Source organism: Amphiprion ocellaris, chromosome 9 (genome assembly GCF_022539595.1).
Source record: "Amphiprion ocellaris isolate individual 3 ecotype Okinawa chromosome 9, ASM2253959v1, whole genome shotgun sequence".
NCBI lineage: Eukaryota > Metazoa > Chordata > Actinopteri > Pomacentridae > Amphiprion > Amphiprion ocellaris.
The window spans coordinates 8,103,310-8,121,762 of record NC_072774.1 but is presented as its reverse complement, the minus strand read 5'-3'; the positions used below and the strand labels follow the sequence as shown (position 1 = coordinate 8,121,762).

The window sequence follows — 18,453 nt, the reverse complement described above, 5'->3', positions numbered from 1 at the left end:
CAAACGTCGTCCCTTCGTCTCCTGATACAAACAAGTTGCCAGGTCCTCCCTTTTCTCTTCATGCTGAATGCAAGTTAGACCAAAAGATTTGTGCTTGCCAGAGAAATTAGAACGAAATGGCAGGAGATAAAGAAATGATGGAGAAAGAGGATGGCGAGGAGAAAGAGATCAGTGAAAGGCCAAAATGGGACAATAAAGTCCAATATCTGCTCACCTGCATTGGTTTTGCAGTGGGACTTGGAAATGTGTGGAGATTTCCATATTTGTGTCAAACCTATGGTGGAGGTAAGAAGATTTCATTTACAGTGCCATTTGTAAAACACAAAAGGTGAAGTTGGCTTTTCATTTGGGATTTCCAATGTTTTCAGTATTTCCTTTAAAAAAAAGTGTTAAAACTGAACTTAAATAGCAACATAATTCTTCCTTTTTTAACTCTTTTAACTCATTTAATTTAAAGAACTACACTAATCAATCCTTTAAAATGATTTATCTAAACTAAAACTCTCCTATCCAGGGTAACTATATTATTAATATATTCCTATTCCTGACTGACTGAGTGAAACAAGGTTTCAGATATGATGCAAATATGACTTTACTTAGATTTTTGTGATGCAACCATCTTAATTTTCCAAGGTAGAATCATTAATGTTTCTGAAAATGAGGAAATGTGACTTTTTGACGATGCAACTTGTCAAAATCAGCGTTGCAAAGACTCTTCATTAATACTTAAAACCTACTGCCAAATACATCTCAGTGCATACAGCCGCCACTTTTGAGTAATTACGTATTAAACATCACTTCCACATACACTTTAAAAACTTTATATGTGAATGTCAACATGTCTGAATGAATCTCTTTTTTCCTTAACTTTCTTTTCCTTGCTTCTTCACCTAAGGCTACAATCAAGATGCAGATAAAAATGGCCCGTATCAGATTTAGTTTTTGGCTCATATGTGAATAAGATCTTGCTTTTCCATAACTCTGTGAACAGCACACTGTTGATCTTTTCAATTCTGATTTGATCCATTTTTATATGTGGTCCTCAGTCTGAATAATCATATTGGAAGTAATGCAACTTATGTGTCACTTTCAATCAGCATTTGTCATAAATTTGAAATTGAAGGGGTGGGGTACGGGGTGGGGCTCTCATCACTCTCTAAATACATATATACATCAACGTAACATTTGGGTGACAAATTTACTGGTTTGTATTGCACAGAAACATACAAATGAAATTGTGAAACTGTAAACGCTGACTACAATGGTCACTATTTTCACTTCCTTCTGTATGACAGTGTGCTGTGGGTGATGTCTTTGTTAATGATTGCCTGTGTTTTGCAGGTCAGTTCAGGTCTGTACTCAGTTCACAGTGGCCACATTAAAAAGAATAATGAGAACAGCTGTTGCGGAACAACTGCTACGATTCTTATGACCTCAGAGAACACAAGAAATGCTCTGCTCATTGGTAGTAAATGTTAATCTTTTGCAACTGATGAAGAGGCCAAATTTGTGCTGCATCTCTCTCAAAGAGAAGTGCAAGAGTTACAGCTTAATTATAGCAGAAACAAGACAGTCAACACAATTATTTTCCTATTTAATTGTTTTGAACGATTCTACAAGTTCAAACTGGATTTTTTCTCAAACCTTTAAGAAATTTTAAGTATCCTGTTCCTAACAAGGGCCTGAGAGCTCTATTTTTGACCCGCTTATGCAACAGACACATGACATTACTGAAAACGTTGGTCAGGTGTGACCAAAAAATATGTGGTTTATAATTTGTTATGAACAGATGATATAGATAGATAACATGCAAATAAATGATGATATGGGTGCTTAGTTTTTTTTCACACAGCCAAACAAAATAAAATGTATCCAAGCATTAAATCCAAATCGAGTACAAATGTTTCCACCATTGCATTAATCATTTTAGTTTGTATGTTTACGTCAATCTAGTAACATATTGGAACAGAGGGATTATAATGTGTCACATAAATCTCATTGATGATTTAAGCAGCCTTTAAGTGATCAGTATTTGCTGCACTCTTTGTTTCTTCTGTAATTTTTTCATAGTTGTGCTTGATGTACTTAAGACAATTCCTGCTTGGAAAACTCACCATACATAATGGATACTTGATCTGTTTAAAAGCTGAGACAAGTTTTCACTCCTTAATACAGTGCCATGCACAATATAGAGTGTGTTAGTCAAATATCAAGCGAAAACAGTTCCACTATGTCTAGTGTTTGGTCAGAGTGAGTGTTGACAAAGCCTTGCCTGGCGATAATAAAACGCCCAGTAAGTTAATGACCTTCAAAAGGCAATGAAAGTGTTTATTTTTAAGGTGACGCCAGCTGTGTTTGTTTACTTGTCAGTTATTTTGGTATTTATGATCAATTCTAGGTGCATTTCTGATTCCTTACCTCATTGCCTTGGTGCTGGAGGGACTTCCTCTGCTGCACATGGAACTGGCCATCGGACAGCGACTCCGTCTGGGAAGTGTTGGAGTGTGGAATTCAATCTCACCATACATGGGAGGTGTAGGTAAGAGGGTTTAGGAACAATGAACTTCATTCAAGAAAGCCAGAAAGGGTAATACCATGTAAACATCTACATCTGGACGTTAATGCATTTTATAATCTTTGTCTACACAGGTGTGGCTTCCATGATGGTATCCTTCCTAGTTGGTATGTTCTACAACATGATCTTGGCCTGGATCCTCTGGTACTTCTTCCACTCCTTTCAGAATCCACTTCCCTGGAGGGACTGCCCAGTAAACCTGAATCATACTGGTAAATTTTTTTTATCATAGTCACATAATTTATGAATAACAACCAAAATAGAAAGACAGAAAGTCCCATCAGTGAATCATGATATTAATGTCCTTGCTGCAGCTTATATAAGTGAATGTGAGAAGAGCTCATCGGTGAATTACTTTTGGTATCGTGAGACCCTGAACATAACGCCAAACATCCAGACCAGCGGATCCTTGGAGTGGTGGCTGGTGTTATGTCTTGCATCTGCTTGGTGTTTCGTGTACATTGGCTTCGTTCGTGGAATTGAGACTATTGGAAAGGTAATTCATTTGTGCAATCCGATGCTAAAAATGATTTTATTTTCTGGTCTGTTATCACTTAGCCCAGATAACTGATTACATGTAAAAGATGAAGGTAGCATCTGGGTCACAGAAATGACTTAAACCTGCATTTCTTCTAATGAACAGCTGTGGCGGCTCCTCTGTTTGCAAAAGGACGACAAGTTTATTAGAAATGACCCTACTTCTCGCTCCATTTGCTACCTCATGTAACATGTTCCCAATAAGTTTATGGCCTCAGTTGTTAGTTTCAAGACTTTTGAATACAGCATGGTGTTAATTTAGTAAATTATTGTTTGATTTACTGGAAAATAGATGATAAAAAAAAGTTATGCTTTTGTGCGCAACTGCCTACGTCATGATGAATACTTGCAGATTTTATATACAATCTTTGGCCCAGACACTGGCAATGAATTGCAAATTGTTGGTATCATCAACACTGAATTTCCTCATATGGGTTCACATGGGCTAAAAAAAACATACAAATATGAAATCTAAAAGTCAAAGTAGAAGTATCGCTGCCTTACCAGCCTTAGATATTTGAGGTAGAAAGTAAGAAGTGCATCCCCCACTGCAGACTTTTATGCATCGGCAAGTTACAAAAATAAATTTAATAGCTAGAAAAATACGATGTCTCAAAAACAAACAGACAGGAAGTTCTGCTAAAGTAGGGCACATCAAGAATGTGATACATGTTTTCACCCCATGCACTCTGGTTAAATTTGCATGAAAGGCAATAATGGGGAAGGGTGAAAAAGAATGGAACATTAACTTTGCTTGCTTTTACTGCTTAATCAAATAACAATAACTCAAGACTGTTTAAAGCTGTCAAAACCTATTTGACCTTGTGCTCTTAACAACACCCTGATGAAACAATCTGCACACTGACAAAGCTTAAGTTAAAGGGCCCATGTTATGCTTTTTGGGTATTTTCCCTTTCCTTAAGTGTGGTACAGCTTTTTGTGCATGCCAAAGGTCTGCAGACTTCTGAAGCTAAAAATCCAGCCAAAATAAATTATTCTATTCAACAGAAAACACTCCTCTTCATCTGCCCAAAAGGCCACTTTTGAGGTGCTTGTTCCTTTTCTGTAACTTACCTACTGCTTGCAACGCCTCATTAAATTCCAGGCTTTCTTCTGTTACTTATTTACATCATCATGTAATGCATTTGCATGTTGGGTATTCATTCAAATACCAGACTTTGGACCACAACATGGATTTACTCTTATTTACATTACATTATATGCGGTGAATGAGGCATACAGTAAGGTTAAAATTGTTTTATTGTATCATTGTTACCCTTAGTAGTTGCTCCAAAAGCTAAAAAATAAAAATAAAAAAATAAAAAATTCTGTTTTTTTGTCTCTACTAGACTACAGAAAAAAACTATATATGACTAAAATTGAATTCACAATGTAAGCAGCATCTATAAGCAACTTTTAAGGTGGAATGTTTCCTTGTATGTTCCTCAATGCCTAAGCTGACTGTGAATCAATCAACACACCTTAAATCTTGCATTAGTGATGATTGGATCATCTACTGCCTAAAAAATGAATGTTAATTTCAACCGGATAGTGAAGAATGAAAATACTCTATTTCCTCAATTGGAGAAAAAAAAGTGGAAAAGCATTGTTCCAATGTGACACTACACCAATGAAATCACCTGCCTAGCTGCTTCCTCACAGTCCACCATTATTTCCTCACAAGAGCTGCTACTGCAAGAACTACATCTGCTTGTACTGATAGATCTGAGGTTATGATATAAAACCAACCTTTCTTCGCTTTTGTCGGATCAGCTGACCAATCAGAGCAGGGCGGGTATTCAGGTGGAGGGTCTTACAGACACAGTAGCTAAAACAGAGAGGGTTTCAGTTAGAATTGTAGGAATGTACAGAACAGCAATGTGGTTTTTGAACATAAAGGCATGTAAAAATTTTCTTGTGTACCGCTAAAACAAAACACAGAACTTGTAAATGTGCATCATATGGCCTCTTTGAAGAGAATGTGTAACTAGTTTCACATTCCTACCTATTTGCATTTTCTGTCTATGTGAAACATTTTATCATCATCAAAACTTTTTCAACAGGCTATTTACGCCACTGTCACCTTCCCATATCTTGTTTTGACCATCTTCCTGATCAGAGCCTTGACTCTGCCTGGAGCAGCTGACGGCTTAGTTTATCTCTTCACTCCAAATGTAAGTCTGTTGGTAGCTTTTTTTTTTTTTTTTTACTAAAATAATTTAATGACCAGACCTAATGAGTAAAATCTAACATCTAACTATAATGTTCATCACAGTGGGACACCTTGAAAAATCCTGAGGTGTGGTTGGATGCAGCCACTCAGATCTTCTTCTCCTTGTCGTTAGCCTTTGGGGGACTTATTGCTTTTTCTAGCTATAATGCTCAGAAGTGAGAAAAGTTGGATCTTTTTTTCATTAATGAAGAAATGAAGACTGTATAATGTACAAAATATAACAAATTATTTTATCCTTGCAGGAATAATTGTGAGAGAGATGCCCTAATCGTTGGATGTGTGAACAGTTTCACGTCAATATATGCATCAATTCCTATTTTTGCCATTCTTGGATTTAAAGCTAATGAAAACTACAACACCTGCCAAAACTGGTATGTAGAACTGAGGAGATTTTGGTGTCCCACAGTACATTTTTATTACTTACATATGCAAATTGAGAATATTTACCCTAAAGTTTCTAGATACAAAAGCAATGTGATTGCTGTGACTCTGTCATATACTGTTTCAGTATAAACATTCATAATATGAGACAAAATATTATTAAAACAAACATTTTACATTGTTATTTGTGGGACTTAATTGGTTAATTATTAATATTATTAATAAGTATTGTGTTTCATATTAATTTTAACTAAGTGATTACTTTCCTGCTGGTTTTAGGAACATATTACAGTTGACAAATGCATTCAACATTGGGGATGAAAACATCACGGTTGAAAACTATCAAGATTGGTTTAACCAACTCAATGCAACTGATCCATCAGAGGTCGAAAGCCTCGATTTGAAGACCTGTGATCTACATACTTTCCTGGAACAGGTGCAGTGCATTAAAATGACTTCAACTTTTAAGAGTCTTCTAAATAATGTTTTTTGATCTCGCGTTTATAATCATGAATCCTACCTTCAGAGCGCCTCAGGAACCGGATTGGCCTTTATCGTGTTCACTGAAGCTGTGATAAACATGCCGGGATCACAGGTCTGGGCGGTGCTCTTCTTCATCATGCTCTTCTGCCTGGGTCTGTCCTCCATGTTTGGGAATCTTCAGGGAGTTCTGACTCCTCTGATGGACCTGCACCTGATTCCAACCTGGATGCCGAAGGAAATTTTCACAGGTAGATTCAGTGACTTCATTTAGTATTTGCAATCATAACATCGACAAGACTAGTTTGTAATTTGGTACAAAAAATTACAAAATTAGTGATCTTTTCTATTGCTTTTTAAACCAGTTTTATTTTAGAAAGAACGTTGTGTTAAACTATCTTTAGAGCAAGTAAAGAGCAAACACAAAAACATAATTCAAACCAATATTTACTGCAAATACTATAAGGTCAACAAGTACAAGACTTTAGTGGTTTACTGATCTTTGTTTTAGGATTATATCACCATACACTAGCCTATTAAACAGTGAGATCTCTTTGGAATTCCTAACAATATCTAGCAAAAAAATAAAGTAAGACTGTAGTTCTATCTCCATCTCCAGAATCCATGTTGTCACTGGATACTCACAGCACACTTTACTTTCAGATGGGCTTATGAATTATTTTTGTGGAAGATTCATTACAGTGATTTGATCCCTTCAATCAGCACTTCCTTTATTTACCGTACTGTGTTGACAGGCTTAATCTGCCTCGCTGCCTTCACCATCTCCCTCATCTTCACATTGGGCTCTGGAAACTACTGGCTGGAGATTTTTAACAACTACATAGGCTCCATGCCTCTGCTCATTGTAGCCTTCTTTGAGATCATCACTGTGGTGTACATCTATGGAATAAACAGGTGATACTGTAATTCATGTCATCGATACACTAATATACAGCATATGTTTAATATTTCACTAAGTGTTTCCACTGGCCCGCAGGTTTAACGATGACATTGAGTGGATGACAGGACGGAGACCGAACATCTACTGGCAGGCGACATGGCGTTTTATCAGCCCCCTCATGCTATTGGTGGTTTTTGTGGCTTATGTTGTGATGCAGGCCGAGAAATCTCCAACGTACAGCGCCTGGAACCCAGATTACGTAAGAGCCATATTTTCACATCCCTGTCTAGAGTCTATTAAACCTGGCACATAGTCAAAACATTGACTTTCCATTTTATTACCCTCCATAGGTGTATTTCCCCCTTGCTGAAGTTTTGCCCTATCCTGGATGGGTTGTTGCTATCTGTGGGCTTTTGTCTGCCATTCCTGTCATCTCCATCCCTCTTGTGGCTCTCTACAGATTCATATGCTTCTTGAAGAATTACATCAAGACGAGGCACAATCCAAATCCATATGCAAATGACGTTTCCAGTGGGGACTTGTAAATGGAAATTTTAAGCTGCTTTATCTGATCATGATCACCAGTGGTGCCAGCTGTCATTTAATAACTTCTTACTGTGTATATTCATGAGAAAACAAAAAAGTTTTACCAGGTGTTTTAATATTGTTTTCCCCATCTTTTGTATTAAACTGACATTTATTATAAATTACAGTATCACTAGTACAGCATTCTGGCAGTTGCAGCTGTAATTTCGGTTACTTCCTAAATGAAATCATTAATTTGGTCTTAATTTAGTGTGTTTATACTGGTATGAAAAATGCAGACACTGTCAGCCGGATCAAATCAGTGCAGGACAATATCCCTGAGAAAAATACCGATCACCACCGGCTGGAACTGAATGTCTCATTTGTGTTGTTATTTGATTAAAAGAAGACAACAGTTAATTTCCGGTGTTGATGTTTTGAATGGAAACAAGTGGAGCGTGATGGATAACCTGTCCGAATGGTTTGTGATAAGCAAATTATTAATTTTGATTTTTCAGTAAAACACATTAATAAAGATATTTGTAGAAGCAACACCACGCAAGGAAAGCTGTATTCATTACAGTAATTTATCAATATTATCCTGTAAGTGACAATCACATCTGCCTCAGCACAGCTTTTGCTACCTGATATTAATCTGCTTTCTGTTACCTGCAAATGTAAATGTAAAGACTGGATGCATGAGGTGTCCTTTATGTCACTTTTTTTTTTGCACATCAACAGTGCATGTGGGTGTGTGAGAGTAGTCAGACTGTGCTTGTGTGTGTGTGTGTGTGTGTGTGTGTGTGTATGTGTGTGTGCGTGCTCGCTGACCAAGTGTGCATGTGTGTATTTTTGAGTCATTTGAGTCCGTTACGCAGTTGTCCTTTTTGTGGTGTGGGTGGACGCTGATATTGTCCCCCAGAGGGTCACGTGCTTTGGAATATGCTGGCTGCCTTTGTTGCCTCTCTGCCTGTTCTGCTTTTCTGGCACTTTCATACAATGGTGCACTTGAACACTGTGATGTTATTAAGCCTTTCAAACTACTACAGCTTGAATTCCAGCTCTCAGGAAAGACTAGCATCCCAATGTAGGATACATGGCACAAGATACACCGTCGAGGAACAACAGCGAGGACTGAGTGCAACATCCGAACCAAGGTGACTGCTGACCCTGCACTGACCTATGAGCACTTTAATTACTGACAGACTGCATTTATAGAGCTTTGCAAGGCAACTACCTAATGCTATTTTCAGTTTTAGTATATCTACAGCAGCATATGTTTTCCTGTAACTCTCAGCTTGGTAATCTGACTTGATTTTTTATGGTTCTTCTAAATTCAAGAAAAAAATCCGCTGTGAGTGAGTGATGTGAAGGAAATTAGATGTGGCACACTTAATAATATAGTCTTGCAAATATGCCAGAGAGGCACCAATAATTTGTTGAGTTCAAGGTCAAGTTCAAGTTGGGGGCAACTGTAGGAGAGAAAAACAAGTGTATTTAACAACTTGTTACAATATTGTTGCACTGATTTTTGGTTTGGGAATTACTTTCCAGTGTGTTAATGCTTTAATAACCTGTAATTTCTAAAGAGGTCCTCACATTCTTGTGGTCACCCAGAAGAAAGCAGAAATACAACTTAAGCTGTCTTCCAAAGCATCTAAATGATGCTGTTACCTACAGCAATGGATTAAGCACAGAATATATGAGCAAAGTTCAACTGTTTTTTGACCTTCAACCCTTCTCCAGGCAATGTCCCAGCGAGCAGATGCCTCCCAGTGTGGCGGGGTCGTGGTCGAGTTTGAGTCTGATGATATCAGGGATGCAAGAGCTGATAAAAATAGGAGTATACCAGGTGAAGTCGACTTTAAATCCAACTGGAAGCTTTGAAATGTGTTAGCAGCATGTATTACTTGTGCTTATTATTTGATTCTCATGCATTTCCTTGTAAGGTTCAGCTCTTATCTACCTCAAGGGTCCTAAGTTTCTCATCTATGTCAGTGGAGCGTTGTCAATGTGGGTAAGAATCATTTTCTGAAGAAACAGATAAGACATCGAAACTTTAAAAAAAACAGCAAGGTAGACTGCTTAGTGCAAACTGTGTAACAGCATGCTGGCAGCACTTTTCAAAGCAGCACATAGTGACGGCTTTCTGTCTTGTATTAATCAGGGCGACCGCATGTGGCACTTTGCAATCTCTGTGTTCCTGATTGAGCTGTACGGTCACAACCTGCTGCTGACTGCAGTGTTTGGACTGGTAGTGGCTGGGTCAGTGCTCCTGCTTGGAGCTTTGATTGGAGACTGGGTTGATCGCAATCCCAGGAATAAAGGTATGCACAACAATTTCACACCCATTTGGAAATTTCAGCATGCAGGACATCACAGAGCAGCGATATAGATCAGTGGATTTCAACCTCGGGCCAAGAAATTTGCTGGTTTCCTATCCCGCTAGGTGGTGAATTGCATTCACTCGATGTCTCAAGTGTAAATCGGTCCCTGATCTCATAGTTAGATTCAACCAGCAGAACTCAAGGCACAAGGTTCACAGCCACTGACTCATATCTGTCACAGCTAGCAGTCATTTTTATAGAATATGGAGTGTATTTCTTAAAGTCTGACACTGTTTTCTCCATCTTCTGTTTTAGTTGCACATGCGTCTCTTTTCATTCAGAACATCTCAGTGACAGTGTGTAGCATCGTGCTCATGTTGGTGTTCTCATATAAGCAAAGGATTGAACAGATCTGGGATGGATGGCTTACTGTGAGTAGACACTACAGGTTTGCTAAAACATGCTAATCACATTTCGTGACTTGGTACCATGTTGATCACCATTATCCCACTGAGGAGTTACTGCTGTTGTGGTTCCCTACTGTCACGTGTCCCTGCTTCTCTCTGCTTCTGAGTTCGTGGCTTACTCTGTGCTGTCATAGTAACATGTTGCATCGCAAAACTCACACAAGGTGGTTTGTTATACGGTGGTGATCGTCCTGGCAGATGTGGCAAACCTTGCAAGCACAGCACTGACCATCGCCATTCAGAGGGACTGGATTGTGGTTATCACAGGCTACAACAGAGGTCACCTGGCTGGTGAGGACATCCACTCTCTGTTAATGAACATAGAGGACTTTTTTTAGGTCTAAAAACGTTCTGAGAAAATTCTCCAAATCTCTCGTAATGACTTCATCTAAAGTTTTTCCTTCAGTTGCCTAATGCTCTTTTTAAAGACAGGATGAACTTCTCATCCAAAAAAGGTTTGAAAATATTTGTCGAATGTTGCACTGGGAACGCCCTTCCTTTGCTATCATGTTACATTTTGGGAATGTTTTATGGAAGAATGTTCCAACCCAAAAACATCTTCAGAACATTGCAATCAAACTGTTAAACTTTTGTTAATCTGTCACATTACAGGAATGTTTTATAAAAACAAAAAAAAAAAAAACAAACATTCTGTCATCTGAGGCCTTGACAACATCTTGAAAACATTTTTTTGAATATTGGTTTAAAATCATTTAGCATTTTTTATCATACAAACTGACATCATCTTCCGAATATCCTCTGAATGTTCCACATAAACATTTAACCTCATGGGAACATTATGTGAAATCAGAAATATCCTTGAAGGGTTCTTTAAACATTAGAATAATAATATGTTTTTGTTAGCCGATGTGGTGGTAGGATGTTTATCATAGGACTGCAAGAAAAAATACTTGAATTACAGCAAATACAAGACATTTATATTCATCTGTGCTTTTGCTTAAAGTCCCAGAGTGGACACACACTAACCTTTGTGCGTTTGATCCAAACAAAAGGAATGAATGCAACCATGAGGCGGATAGATCAGGTGACTAACATCCTGGCCCCACTAGCAGTGGGACAGGTCATGACCCTGGCCTCCAATGTAGTTGGCTGTGGCTTCATCCTGGGCTGGAACCTGGTGTCCCTCATTGTGGAGTTCTTCTTCTTGTCCCGGGTTTATCGCATTGTCCCTGCTCTGTCAGTCAAACCCCCAGTGGTGGACGTGGATCAGACGTACCTGCAGAGGATAGAGAGAAGGTCACAAGGTATGGGCCGATCACTAGGTTTGTTGTTCACAGTTTCTCACTGTCCTGTATAAGGCAAGATTTTTACATTAGAAAGCTATGACATTTACAGAAAATGTGTTTAATCCGTTATTTTAACAGTAAGGTCAAATGCTAACAACTCTTGCACATAGTTGGCAGAGAAGATATACAGCAGCTGCTACATTTAACAGCTGGTAATTATGCAATAATGTAAAGAATCTGTATACAGTGCACTAACAGATGCTCAGTGCTACTGGTAGGTTTCAGCAGAAAGCATTATTAACCTTCTGAACCTCAAGCAGTTTCTGAGCTTTTGCTGCTGTTATCAGATTTTTACTCACTGTGGGTTCATTTTTCACTGCAATATAAAGTCCTGCACCTTTATGAAAACAGAAAAACCATTGCTGGAAGTAGAGAGAAGTCAGAAATGTCTTTTAAGCAATATGGCACAGTTATAATGCCATAAATCATAAAAAATAAAGTTAAATTGTTTTAAATTTTTTAGAAAAAATGAAAAAAAATTTACAAAATTTGCATTTTTTTCAGTGACCGCAGGTGTTACCTATATATATATAGTATATGATAATATATAGTTTCATACTAAGCCCAAATATGAGGGGGTTAGAAGCAGAGTGGTCTAACGTACAAAAAATCCAGACTGAGTTTTGTCAGATTTTATGGTCTAGATTTTAGCGGCAAAGTGGTCTAATACAGCCTGCAGTTCAGCCCAGTTGGGTCAAAAAGTCCCAAGAATCTTTTGGTATTTTTTCTGTAATAGTGCTGAGGAACACAGCATAACCTTTGTGTGTGTGTGTGTGTGTGTGTGTGTGTGTGTGTGTGTGTGTGTGTGTGTGCGTGTGCGTAATAGAAACTGTTTAGTGCAAATGGTTTATTTTTGTAAACATTTTAAATGATGCCAGAGAATTGAGGATTTTTGAACAAATATAATTTTCCCAATGGAACAGCTGATCTCAAATGAATAATTAATCCATTTCTATCAGAAACGTCTGACTGTCAGAAAGTTGAAAATCCAGTTGGCTCTAATAAATGATGCAATTTTGTCATTTTTAAAACAGATAACATGCCTTTCAAACCTGTCAGGCTTCAGTGGGTTATGGATAATCACACGGTGAGATTTGAACCAAAAGATTTTCATGTAGATTAAAAGTTATCGTGGTGAATTTGCACAAAATAATATGGCAACATAAGAAGCATTTGTTGAGTTTTAAAATGCTGCAATTAGCCTGAAGCCATCTTTTGCACTAGGATTAATAAGCGCTGCAAGTATTAATACTACAATATACAATGCTGGACAATCAAATTAAAAGCACTACCAGCAAAATAGAAAAAATCAAGCCCTAAAGCTTCCCTAAAGCATACGTTATTTTAAAGTCCACATGGTCGACATTCCATTTACAGCTTGTGTAGATTAGTGCAGAAGGACTGTATCTGACAGATGATGTGCAGTCTGACATGACTTGGAACAGGCAGGCTGCAGAAAACCAACTGAGGATTCGGTCTGTGGAATTAATGAACAGAAGTGATGGATGTCATTCCTCTTTCTCATTAGGGGAAAGCAGTGTTGCACCACCTCAGCCTCTGACAGAGGGAAACTGCAACTCCGGAGCGCACCTGAAAGAAATCACCAATTTGCCACTGTGTTTCCGGAGGTTTCGCTGGCTGGTGAGCACCTGTAAAGACGGCTGGAGGGCCTACTATCGCCAGCCTGTCTTCCTGGCAGGAATGGGCCTGGCTTTCCTCTACACCACAGTCCTGGGATTCGATTGCATCACCACCGGCTATGCCTACACTCAGGGCATAAGCGGATCCCTCCTCAGTCTGCTGATGGGCGTATCAGCTATCACAGGGTTGATGGGCACCGTGATGTTCACCAGACTCAGGAAGACCTATGGCCTGGTTAACACAGGCATCATCTCCAGCTGCCTCCACTTGGGCTGCTTGCTGCTGTGTGTGTGCTCGGTGTTTGCCCCTGGCAGCCCTATGGATCTTAGCTTGCTGATGCCCTACATTACCTCCAATTCCTCTGCTGAGCTCGGTGGGATGGCAGGCCAAAGGCAAAAACACACTTATCCTCTGATGGGAGGCAGCAATCAGCCACTGCTGCCCGACCGCTCCTCCATCCACTGGACCAACAACACTGTGCTTTTTGACAATGTGCCGTCTGGCACAGCACCAGAGTCCTACATCTCCATTATCCTGCTGTTCTTGGGGGTCATCACAGCACGCATTGGTGAGTAGACAGACTCAGTGGACACTAAAGCCTAAATCATACATGTGTTGATATACAAACTATGGGGTACTGTCAGCTGTAGAGCCTGACCATTGCATTAGGGTGGCATAGTTTGTTAAGAATAAATTTCTAACTATGTTATTCAAAGAGACCTTAACACTTTTTAAGACCATTTCAAAAATGTAGCTGCTTTAAACATATCTACCAGAGCACTGCTCAATACTCATGAATACAGCAATTTTGGCATTATATCCTCTCAATAATTGGCCACAGTAGAGTTTAGATTTCAGTATCCATTATAGTATGCATCCTAACCATTTGGTAACCATTTGGCTATCAGGGGGCCTTACAATAGCACTATTAAATAATTTTTTTAGGGTAATCAATGTTAGTATCGAGTAATAGTGTTAAAGTGAGGCTCTAGTTAGTCTCGCATAACCAGACTATTCTCTAGTGTTGACATAGCACTATGTAGAATGGTCTGGCTGCACCTCATTAGTATGATAAAAGCTCTGGCATGTTAATATATCTTTAAAACAATCACAATCATCTTGGGAAAGGCTAAGAAGAGAATACACTAACCGTGTTCACTCAAAATAGTGCCAGAGGAAGTGTTTTGGTTTAGTGTTTGCATGTGGTGCAGTGAACACTGTCATTAAAATGGATATTCCATTAAAGAAATCAAACATACCAGGACTGCACGATCCCCGTCATCTGCAAAGCTTGAAATTTTGAGCATATAGGTTGCTACTTGGAGCTTGTTGTTGTTGTTCTCTGTAATGAAATGGATTTTTTAAAGGTTACTTGTAGATAGTAGAATACTTGCTTCTGGTGAGTCAGACTATTACTCATAGCCAGACCATTCTCTAGTGCTGAGACAGTGCTGTGCAGAATGGTCTGGCTACACCTCATTATCATTGTGCCATATGATGAAAAAAAAAGTTCTGGCATGTTTGTATTTCTTTAAACCAATCACAAGGGTGGACCTAAGACGAGCCTACACTGACAGCGTTCACTCAGATTAGTAGAGGGAATTGTTTTGGTGCAATACTTGCATGCCGAGAGGCAATCATTTACATGGAAAACTTGCAGGCAGGGCTGCTTTACTGTACCTTTGTCAAAACTTGAAATGTTCATCATATGGGTTGCTGCCCAGAGGTTGTTGTTGTTTCCTGTAGTGAAAGGGATTTTGAAAATAGTAACGCGTAGATAGCAGGGGAGGAAAAGGTCACTTAAATGGCAAGCTTATAACTGCAGTCTGCATCCAGGGAGTCACACTTTGCTCTAGTTAACTGTTCCCATCAATTCTAGTTTAACCAGATGAATGAATGACCATTTGTTTTAAGTCCTGGTTGATTAAACGGCCAGGTTAACTCTTAAACTCCTGTGACATCTGTGTTTTAGGTCTTTGGTCCTTCGACCTGACCGTGACCCAGCTGCTCCAGGAGAACATCTGTGAGTCAGAGAGAGGAGTGGTTAATGGAGTCCAGAGCTCCATGAATTACCTGATGGACCTGCTTCACTTCATCATGGTGATCTCCGCTCCACAGCCGCAACACTTTGGCATCCTAGTCATCATCTCTGTGTTATTCATCACCACTGGACACACAATGTACTTTCTCTATGCACATAAAGCCAAGAGAAAACGCCGCCTCGACACATAAGGAGCAGATACAACTGCCACAACCATGCATGAGATGCTCACCAGCACTGAATCCACTCTGCACCTCTGAAATGAATGTCTCCCTCCTGTTCCTCCAGCAATCTTATTGCAACACTCTGCTCCTGACTTAGCCATTCATTTCAGCACAACACAGCAAGTGCCTGCCCCACCTCGGTTGCTTTCTCCCTGCAGGGCCACTAGCCTACAGCAGCAAACAAGAACTCAGGTGAAGTAGAGTGGGAGACAAGCTCTCCCTTCATGTACGTAAGTTGAGGTGGCTACAATAAATGCAGCAATGATACCTCCAGGGGAAATGTCCTTATCTAGATGCAACAGGACACAAAGGTAATGGCTAAGGCACCAGCACATGCCTTTGCAAGCTCTGCAGAATCACTGCATAATTTTCAACTTACATAGCTTTTTAGGTAGGAGGGTGGATGGATGGAGAGATTTTTCTAACCTTCACTCAGATGATACATGCACATACAGATGAGGCTTTGACAAGTGGCATTGATGTTACTGATCCGTCCACTTGGAAATATTCCAGGATGTCCAGAAAGGAACATAAAGGGAACTAGATGTAAGATTGTTTGATTAAAAAAATCTGAAAGGCAGCCCCCCTTTTAATGGACAGAAGTGAAAGTATTTCCTTCCCCTGGTTTGTTTCTGTGTGGATGAATCAAGCAAACATTTGCCTTTCTTTAATGCATGTAAACCTTATAGCTTATGGATTATAACAACGAAAATATCATCACATCGTGTCATGTACTTTAGTCAGACTTTAATACAAACTATTTTATTCTTATTGCTTGTGTAGTTAGCTTAAAAAAGTTTACAAACTTTCCTATATAAAGAGTGATATTAATAGTTTTATAGAAATCCAAGTGGAAACCAATCTTTATTTTGTGACATGTTTGAAATCAGTGATAGCTACATGTTGATCTACGCTACTGGCAGTGTTGTTTAACACTTTGCTTCATTCTTTTGTAGTTCTGATGAACTAAACATTACCTTACCTCAACAAAGAACAGAAACACTGAATACAACCTGGGAATTACTCTCAACTACTGTATGTTTTCATATCTCAGTTATGTACAGTGGAAATAACATCAAAGTTGAACCTTTTGTCATACAACCAGCATCACATCTCAATATATTTGTATCATTTTCCTGTGAAATTTCTATATTGTATGTTGTCCTCATTTTTAAGACTGATATTTATGATAATAAAGAAGACTGAAGAGGAATTTTGGCCTCAAGTATTAGACAAATAAATATGTGTAATGCAAAATAAAGAGCCTTGCATCTTACATGAGATGGGTTTCATTTGAAAGTCATGTGTATAAATACAGTGCAAAATGTCATTAGTGATACTTAAAATGCATTTGGCCATATTCAGTCATAGCCAGATACTTAAATAAAGCCACTAATTCAACCTTGACAAGTTCACATTAGTACTGGATTCATTCCAATGAAATGGACAGCCACATGGTTCGCTAGCTGTCCCTTATGGAGTCTGCATATTCAATGTGCATTTATAGAATCCTGCCATGTAGTTTCCAAGCAGTTACTCCAGATTTTGATAACAGGATCCTTCAAAAAAACCTTCAACAGACAGTCCAACTGCTTAAGAGCTTATATAGCTTGGGCTGTAGCAGGTTGTCATATGCAGAGTTAATTCATTATGAGTCGGAATCAAGATGTAGCACCAACAAAATTGTAAAAGGGAAAGACGAAGAGGGAATATGTAAAAAAAAGATATAAAGCATTTCCACATGAATACTGTGGTATCACTGCACAATATATTGTTTCAGCATTCACATCAGGCAAATCCACTCAAATTCTAGTTTTCCATGACATATCTCCATGACAAGTCTGTCTGTTATAATTTCCTCAGATTTAAGGATTCTTCGTTACAGTGACTCTAAAAAAAAATAGAATTTTTACAAGATGTGGAGTTTACTGACATGCAAGTCCCACGTGTGCACAGCAAAATGAGCAAAGAACAAGATAAAAACACTAAAAAGAAGAATTTAGTTGCAAAATTAAGCTTCCTCGCTTCCTGGAAATTTAACATAAGAGGAGAATGCTGACCAAAAACAGGGCAGCATCTGTTGCCACTACACGAGACAACAGAACTACTTTATTTCATTGTCTAAATCAGCACTACAGAGCTGTGTATAATGAGCGCAAAGCCAGATCTGAATGCCATCCAAAGTGAAACATTCTTCTGAATGCTTTTGCCAGTGTTATGCCATATGGGAGATTCTAAACTGCTCTTTTCAGCTTTATAAACAGTTTTGTTAGAGATCTGCTCCCCTGCAAAATCACCACCACAATTCTAGTAGCTTTTTCCAAATAGCTATTCCAGTCATCTGTTGAAATTCCCCGTATTCTATCATATCACAGAAAAACGAAACATTGCAATGTCAGTTTTTGTCCAGTATCGTGCAGCTCCATGTTGAGGACAAACATGTCACAACCATGGCTAATACAACAGCTATATGCAAATGCAATGACATTTGGTGGCCAGAAGAGGTCAATGTCACATTAAATGCTCATCACCAAGCTGCTATCCAGTAGAAATGAGACAATACACACACGACACAACCCTAACGTAGCTGATGATGATATGACTATCATTTAGAGGATAACAATAAGGGCATTAGCGTGAAGAGATAATGAAAACATACAAGAGTGATGTTTCATAACAGCCATCTAAAGTCCGGAGTTTTCAAGAGGGATAAGCATCCAGGATTGAAAAAAATTGAAATCCAGTCAGCACTCAAGATTATCTGCAAAGTCCAATATCACCATGATGCAAGTAGAACTGAATAATCATACAGTG

General features: G+C 38.8%; 2 protein-coding genes across 2 annotated transcripts; both read left to right on the top strand.

Annotated features, from left to right (window-relative positions):
* Positions 1 to 3: 3 nt before the first annotated feature.
* On the top strand, positions 4 to 8,184 carry LOC111588869 (sodium-dependent neutral amino acid transporter B(0)AT1-like). The gene is made up of 12 exons (XM_023299458.3): positions 4 to 285; positions 2,399 to 2,539; positions 2,650 to 2,787; positions 2,890 to 3,071; positions 5,176 to 5,286; positions 5,388 to 5,500; positions 5,588 to 5,716; positions 6,006 to 6,162; positions 6,253 to 6,457; positions 6,962 to 7,121; positions 7,204 to 7,366; positions 7,458 to 8,184. The coding sequence occupies exons 1-12, from the start codon at positions 117 to 119 to the stop codon at positions 7,650 to 7,652; spliced, it is 1,863 nt and encodes a 620-aa protein (XP_023155226.1). The 5' UTR covers positions 4 to 116; the 3' UTR covers positions 7,653 to 8,184.
* A 461-nt stretch (positions 8,185 to 8,645) lies between these two features.
* On the top strand, positions 8,646 to 16,932 carry si:ch211-254p10.2 (solute carrier family 40 member 1). The gene is made up of 9 exons (XM_023299446.3): positions 8,646 to 8,789; positions 9,379 to 9,484; positions 9,582 to 9,649; positions 9,800 to 9,959; positions 10,275 to 10,390; positions 10,591 to 10,717; positions 11,440 to 11,691; positions 13,262 to 13,942; positions 15,347 to 16,932. The coding sequence occupies exons 2-9, from the start codon at positions 9,382 to 9,384 to the stop codon at positions 15,604 to 15,606; spliced, it is 1,767 nt and encodes a 588-aa protein (XP_023155214.1). The 5' UTR covers positions 8,646 to 8,789; positions 9,379 to 9,381; the 3' UTR covers positions 15,607 to 16,932.
* Positions 16,933 to 18,453: the final 1,521 nt, after the last annotated feature.